We start from the raw sequence: 6,911 nt of genomic DNA, 5'->3' as shown, positions 1-6,911 counted from the left end.
TGTATAAAGATGTCTTATTGCACTAAAATGTATTTATTTAATATAATCGCTAATATTATCGTTCTTACAATTATCAGAGATACGAAATTTAGCGGGCGTTATCAAAGATGTGAAAATGTTTTATAACAGGAATGGTATCGCTACCATTGTAAAGATTTGATAGCGGAATGATAACTTGGACTATGCTCCGAATAAAATTGGGCGTACCACCTGCGATAAGCAATTATACTTTTATCTTCTTTGACCAGGAGCGGTCGTTTCTCGAACTTCTTTCGATTCCAAATGGCTACGTCTCTTTCGAACATTAAACACTCTCCTAGGAATAACATACTAGCGTATGGACCAAGCAATGGTGGACAGTATAGTACGTGAGTCACCTGATGATACAAATAACAATTAGAAAGAAGACGGTACACAGTTGTCGTATTACAAAGAACAATGGTTACCGGCAATTACCAACTATCTACTATCTACTATCGAAATTCATTTTTTTTCTTTTTTTCTAGAAAATAAGTTCGTTACCATCCTCTTTCAAGAGAATGTTATTTCTTGTACGAATTGTATATTACGAGGAGAAGCAAATGGCTAGATTTGACCGTGTTAAACGTATACTCGAGGCTTTAATTAAAATTAGAACCTTTTGTAAGAGGGGTTCCATCGGTGTCACCGTTTGGAAAATACACATGGATCCTAGAGAGCTGTGCATCATGAGTTCAACGTATCCTGGGCCGATTTGCTGAACGTTTACGTCCAATGGTAAAACTTGGAACTTCTCGAACAGAATCAGTCTGTGCCGTAAAGTCATGTATGCTCTGTGCCTTAAATTTTCACCGTCCTGTTTCTCTGACTCGGTTCCGTTCGAGTTTTGAGATTCTAAGAAAGAATTATGCGGTGCCCAATTGACGTTCGTCCACGAATGACGAGCGAAAGCAGAGAAGATACGTGCAATTTTTGCAAATATCGCTGGTCCGTGCACCGCGCTCAGGTGTGCCGAATCGGCACCATTCTCCGCAACTTCCTATAAAAAATGTGATATTTATATCATAACGTTATAGGTTTTTTTTCCCCATCAGAATTCTACCTTCTAATGGATATTTTGTCACGTCAGATTCTAAGGTTAATACGATTTAACACAGGACATTCTCCTTTCGTAAGTTCCGTCTACTTAAATATTATTTGTAAGCAGTCGTATCAATGTAAAAATGATCTTCTCCTTATGGGTTATATTAATTGCGCTTTAGCTCGGGGATCAGGCTGCGCCCGTCTATGAAAATTCGTATTTTTATAAACACAACTAGAGAAATAGTTTATAGAGCTTGAGCGAAAATTTGTTTCGTCTACCGAACCTCGTTGCTTTTATACTCTGGATATATATGGCGCATTCTGTGCGTTTTTTCCACTCTTAAATTTCCTGTAAACGCTTAAAAATCCACAGTCTAGCGATGATACATAGTTACGAGTTCTTTACCTGTGCAAACCCGAAGCAACGATTCTTAGGATTCGTCATGGAGGCTGCAATCAAGGAGTCCAAGATCCATTTCCTATTTCAAATATCCATCAGCTTTACTTAACAGATATCTAAAAAAAGGAAAAAGAAAAGAGAAGGATACTAAGAGATCGCCGTCGATCTAAACGTTAATGGCTACTTGGTTTCCTTGATTTTAGTTTCCATGATCGATCGAATTACCCCGATTATCCTTATTTATCTATCATCTCTAAATGTTATAGAGATACAACGTTAGATATTTTCTCGCAGAAGCATGTACAAACTATTCGAGCGGCACTAAACCTCTTCGAAGGAAAAAGCAAGATCCGAGCGTTTATCCGGGTCCGTTCGTTTTATCGCAAGATGGACCAACAACTTGTACAAAATGAAAAGGAAAGGACAAGGAAATTACACGCAAACTAATTGAACTGACCTGTATATGACAATTGATAAGAAACTCGTTTCGACCCTGATAACGCCATGTTCGGTTTAAAACGTGACTAATCGTTTGCGGCTGCCAGTGTGGTTCTAATCCCTCGGCGTGGTGCCAAACGAAGATGATCTCGTTAGCCTCGCAACTTTTCCAAGTTTTCGTTCTGGCAATATGTGGCACTAAAACGAAACGAACGACGATTATAATGGACGACGATTAAAAGCTAGCTGTATACCGATCGACGTTGGTCGTACGTTATAAGAGAGATAACGAACGATCGAAATCGAGGTGGTAAATCGGGTTACCTTTGTCAGCATAGGGAATGTAATCGCATTGTCCATCGGAACCGCGAAATAGCCAACCGTGAAAGGGACATTCCAAGCAATCACCCTTTACACGGCCACCCTCTGCCATATTTGCACCCAGATGAGGGCAATAAGCGTCTAAAATTCTCACCGTCCCATTATCTGTTCTTTAAACGTGTATAAATTGTTAAACGTCAATATCAACTATACACACGGTAGACATAAAGGGTGTGCCGGAGATCGTGGTACGAGCCGAAAGGGGTTGTGATCCCTCGTGCAAAGTTGAGTTGGAAAACTGGCGGAGGTAGGGTAGCCGAGAGTCGGCGAGAGTAGGCTAGTTTCCTCGCACTTGGGTATCTAGGTGTGTGTTCGGTGGTTCGAAAGAAACCGAAAGGTGATTGAACATATAAAACGAGAATTTTTGACACGAGCATCCGCTTTCGAGGAAACGGGCTATCGAATTTCATCCGCCCGAGTCTCGTTACCTCTGTCAAGTGCGCACGTACTCGACGATACTTCACCCAAGTGCGATGAAACCCGTTCAACCGAGACTCTCGTTACCTCTCGAGTGCACGCGTACTGCATAGAACTTCATAGTGGCTAAGTGCGAAGAAACCCGTCCAATCGACTCTCATTGCCTCTCAAGTGCACACGTACTCGACGAAACTTTGTACATTTTCACGATTTTCTCGAAAAAGAAAAAAAAACCGAAACTTTTATCGGAAATCCTCGCCCTACGACATTTTTCCACTTACCTTTGCACGATACTCTGGTCGTACCACGTTTTCCCTTTACTTTCCCATGCATATATAAATATCGACGAAAAAGGAGATTGCGCTTTTAACAATTTCTTACATCTATCGTAATATTTACATAAATTAATTTTACGTTAACGTTACGTTACGTTAATTAATTCTAGCCGAATATACGGTCGTTGGTATTTCTTCTTACAAATTAATTTATCAAAATACCTGAAGACGGCAAAATTCTGTCCGAGAGCAGCTACGTGTTTTACTTGACCCTTGTCCAATTGAGAACTCTCTAACAGGGCAAACCACCCGTTCGGATAAACCGGAGGAAGCTTACCCAATTTACGCTTTTTCGATTCCAAGTAATTGGCTAAAACTCTTTTGTTGTCACCTTCGAATCTTAGGTCCTGAAAAGAGCAGAGCCAATTATCTGTGGAGCTTTTTTGTTAATAAAAAATTAATAATACATATAACGGTTTTTATTATTTTCAACAAAGTGGTAATTTTCATAAGTGGTAATTTTCATAAAGCGATAGTAACATCGATAAAATCATCGTTCGCTAAACTGAAGATTATGACGTGCAAAACATAGAAGCGTATCGCGTTTCCTTTTTGCGGATAGAAAGAATCGCTGATACGAAGAAAAAGGATATTCTTCTGGCGTCACGCGTAAAAAGAAATCTGCTTCTTCGTTTGTAAACATAATGTCATCGTGCTGCCTTCTGTACGCACCTGTGTGTATCGTTTGCGTTAAAAGTGTATGGATTCGGCTAATAGAAATACAAAAAGAGTGCGAGCGTCGACAAATTTTAGTAAATCTTCTTTTCCACTTTCACGTTTTCGAGGAATCAGTATAGGCGTTAACGTTTCGCCGAAGGTAATTTTATCTTACTTATATACAACAAAAGAGTTATTAGCCCTTGATGCGTAGATAATAATACTTGACGATATCTATTTCTTATTCTTTATTAAATCGATAAAAGCAGGATACTTGGCGACGGTCGAAACATCGTGGTACGCGTAACTTTAAAACGTCGATTCAGTCTCGATCGAAATTTCATGGAAATTTCATGGAAATCCAACGTGGTTCTCTCTCTCTCTCTCTCTCTCTGTCTTTTCTTTTCACTTTTTCACATTCTTTTATAGAATAGAATTTACCGGCAGCTCGTCGTTATTTCATTTCAATTCGACGTCACGTAATTAATAATATTTTATTTCGATAATTTAACAAACTGCTGTAATTTCAATTACTCTGGAATCTCTTTTACAAACGGAAAATATCGATCGGTTTGAATTTGAACAGTGGCGAGAAGCGGAGTAAAAGATGCGATATAAGTAGGTAAACCGGGCAATGGTATCGAAGAGGACTCACCTTGATCCAGTTGATCTTGTACAAATAGGAAGCAAGGAGAATACCAAAAAGCAGAAGAAAAGCACCACCGAGGCTCCACCATCCGGCCATCGTTGTCTTCTTCACCCTCTGCCCCCGAACGAAGAAAAGCAAGTGCACTCTAAAAACTTGTCCCTCTGGAACACCTTCGGAACCACCTCTCTTATTCTCCTTGCTCACGCTTCTCCTCTTTCTCTCTTTCTTTTCTCCTTTCCTTTTCCACTGCCACTCGGCGGCCTCTTCTCTTTTTCCTTCCTTCCTTTTTCCTCTCCTCCGGCCTTCTTTCTCGGCACCTCGTTTTCCTCTTCTTTCTCTTCTTTCGCTCCTCACCACTCTCTCTTCCTTCCTTCCTTTCTCCTCCCTCTTGCTCTTCTACCTTTTCTCCCTTCTTTCTTTTCTTCCTCTTCCACTAATCCCGCTCTTCGTCGCGTTGCTCTTATTTTTTCTCCTCCCTCCCCCTTCTTTTAATATTTTTCTACACCTGTTCCGTACACTTGTCTTTCGAACTTTGTTATGTTTTCGAACCTCCGCTCCTGCATTCGTAATTCTTTGGCCGCTCGTCGATCTTCAGCCGTTCTCAAATTTGCCGATCGCAAAACGAAAAGAAAAAGGAAGAGAGAAAAAAAAAGAAGAAAAGGGAGAAAAACCGATAGGAACGAGATATCACCTCTGTCGATTCCAGTTCACTCGATCTCTTCTCTTCTTCGTTATTTCTTATCCTCCATACTTGTTAGTCACGCGAACTTATTCTCTTCTTCTATTTTCTTCTTTCTCACGCGCGTCCCTCTCGTTAACGGCCTCTTAACTCTTCTCGTTTCGTACAATGTATCGGTCGTCGCGTTCCCTTGGCTCGTAGTACGATTCCGTAGTACGAGTATCAGGTTTAACTAACTCGACGTCTAACGCGAATGGTTATCGTGTCCGATCTCCGAGTATAGGTAGTTAGAACGAAGGGGACGATAGTTTGATAGAATTGGAAAAAGCGAAGAGGCGCGCACGAGGGTCTACCAGACAGACGGATTCCGAACCCTCGATCGTTTTTCGAACGACTGAGCCACTTCGTCCTTAGACGGAGCCTTTTATACCTTTCCGAGGTGTACCAACGTCTCCGACAGTGTCTATTGCGGAGGACCCATCGACCTTTCATCGGTCACATCTTCCATTTTCACTCGAATAGAATATCTTTCTCCGGGAAAAGTTTATTTCAACCGTGAACGATCGATCTTCCGTAACAAAAAAAAAAAAAATCGACAAACTAATTGCACCTCGCCATCTATGTTTTTTTTACGATCCGTCCGATTTTTCGGATTCTCATTATGCACGAATTCTTGCGCCGATCGTTCCCACTTAAATACCGCTTATTCGTTAGATTTCCTACTACTAATTTCCTGTTACGTACGTTTGCGTTTCTTCCAACAACAAGTACGTACATCGTGATAGAAGAAAATATATTCAAATCGTGTAACAACTTTCGACGAGATCATTTTTATCGTTTACGATCGATTATTAAATTGTAACGTGTTTCGTTTTACGATAGAGGCTATATCGCAATGGCGCTTATGAAATGTAATACATAACGCATCGTGGCTATTCAAATGTCGAGGAATATTTGTCAGTCAGAAATCGTATACCTGGCCTTTCCAGCGAATGTCGATCGAGCCCCGATCACATCGGTTACCACATTTTTCCGCTTAGAATTATGTACAGCCACGACCGATTTCCAAGTCCTTGTTGCATATCTTTTCTTCTATCGCGAATCGTTCTGTTTCTGCTTACCCTCCTTGTCTTTTCTTTCCCAGGTTTCGTTTTATCAACGCTGTCGATCGATTTCCGACTGTTTCTATCTTTAGTCCTACGCTTTTCCGCATTTATTTTCCCCTCGTTTCGTCTTTTCCGCTCTTTTCCACCGCTTCCCTTCTTCGTATCTTACGATCGGCTATCGATTTATGCGATGGTTACCGTGATTTTCGGTAAATCACCGGCCCCGAGTCTTCTCCGGTCGGGACACGCAACATTTTCTACCTTCGAACTACGTGAATAATATCGTACGTTTAGTTTAGAGACGTCGTTTGAATTTTAAACCGGGCCACGGAACATCTAGGTAAGTACGAACTTTGAAATCCTAGAGAGTTCAAGGTCGCCGGCAATTTATATGTAACGCAACCAAGTACTGCTTTAAACAGTTGTTTCTAGCGGCAGAAACAAATATCCGCTCGTGGAATACCGCACAGTTGAAAAGTATCCTAGAGAAATGTTTACCGAATTACGCGTTTAAAAATTACGCGCATTAAAAATTACGCGTTGATAAATAATTATTACGTTCCACGATCTGGAAATAATCGGAATATAGGCATCGAAACAACCGGTTATTTCTCTGTTAAAAAAGAAATTCTGCTCCTGTCGTTTGAAAAAATATCTTGTCCCTTGTGGAATTTTTATGGGAATTTTTATGTGGAAATGTTACTCTTAGGAACGTTTTTATCAGGCGTTCTCATAGAAGAGACACACCGGGATCACTCGGGACAAATGGGACACACTCGGCATCCGT

The 6,911-nt window shown here is 40.8% G+C and overlaps 1 protein-coding gene across 1 annotated transcript in view; it reads right to left on the bottom strand.

Annotated features, from left to right (window-relative positions):
• Positions 1-6,272, bottom strand: part of LOC126871870 (cholesterol 7-desaturase nvd) — a 6,366-nt gene extending 94 nt beyond the window's left edge. The window contains exons 1-6 of the mRNA XM_050631170.1: positions 4,346-6,272; positions 3,196-3,380; positions 2,225-2,391; positions 1,920-2,098; positions 638-1,018; positions 1-377 (exon numbers count right to left, since the gene is read on the bottom strand). The exon at positions 1-377 is cut by the window's left edge and continues 94 nt beyond it. Of these exons, the coding sequence (XP_050487127.1) occupies positions 141-377; positions 638-1,018; positions 1,920-2,098; positions 2,225-2,391; positions 3,196-3,380; positions 4,346-4,435 (1,239 nt within the window). The 5' untranslated portion in view covers positions 4,436-6,272 and the 3' untranslated portion in view covers positions 1-140. The remainder of the gene's footprint in view (positions 378-637; positions 1,019-1,919; positions 2,099-2,224; positions 2,392-3,195; positions 3,381-4,345) is intronic.
• Positions 6,273-6,911: the final 639 nt, after the last annotated feature.

This window comes from Bombus huntii, chromosome 12 (assembly GCF_024542735.1).
Source record: "Bombus huntii isolate Logan2020A chromosome 12, iyBomHunt1.1, whole genome shotgun sequence".
NCBI classification, from domain to species: Eukaryota; Metazoa; Arthropoda; class Insecta; order Hymenoptera; family Apidae; genus Bombus; species Bombus huntii.
This window is presented reverse-complemented; position numbering and strand designations above follow the sequence as displayed.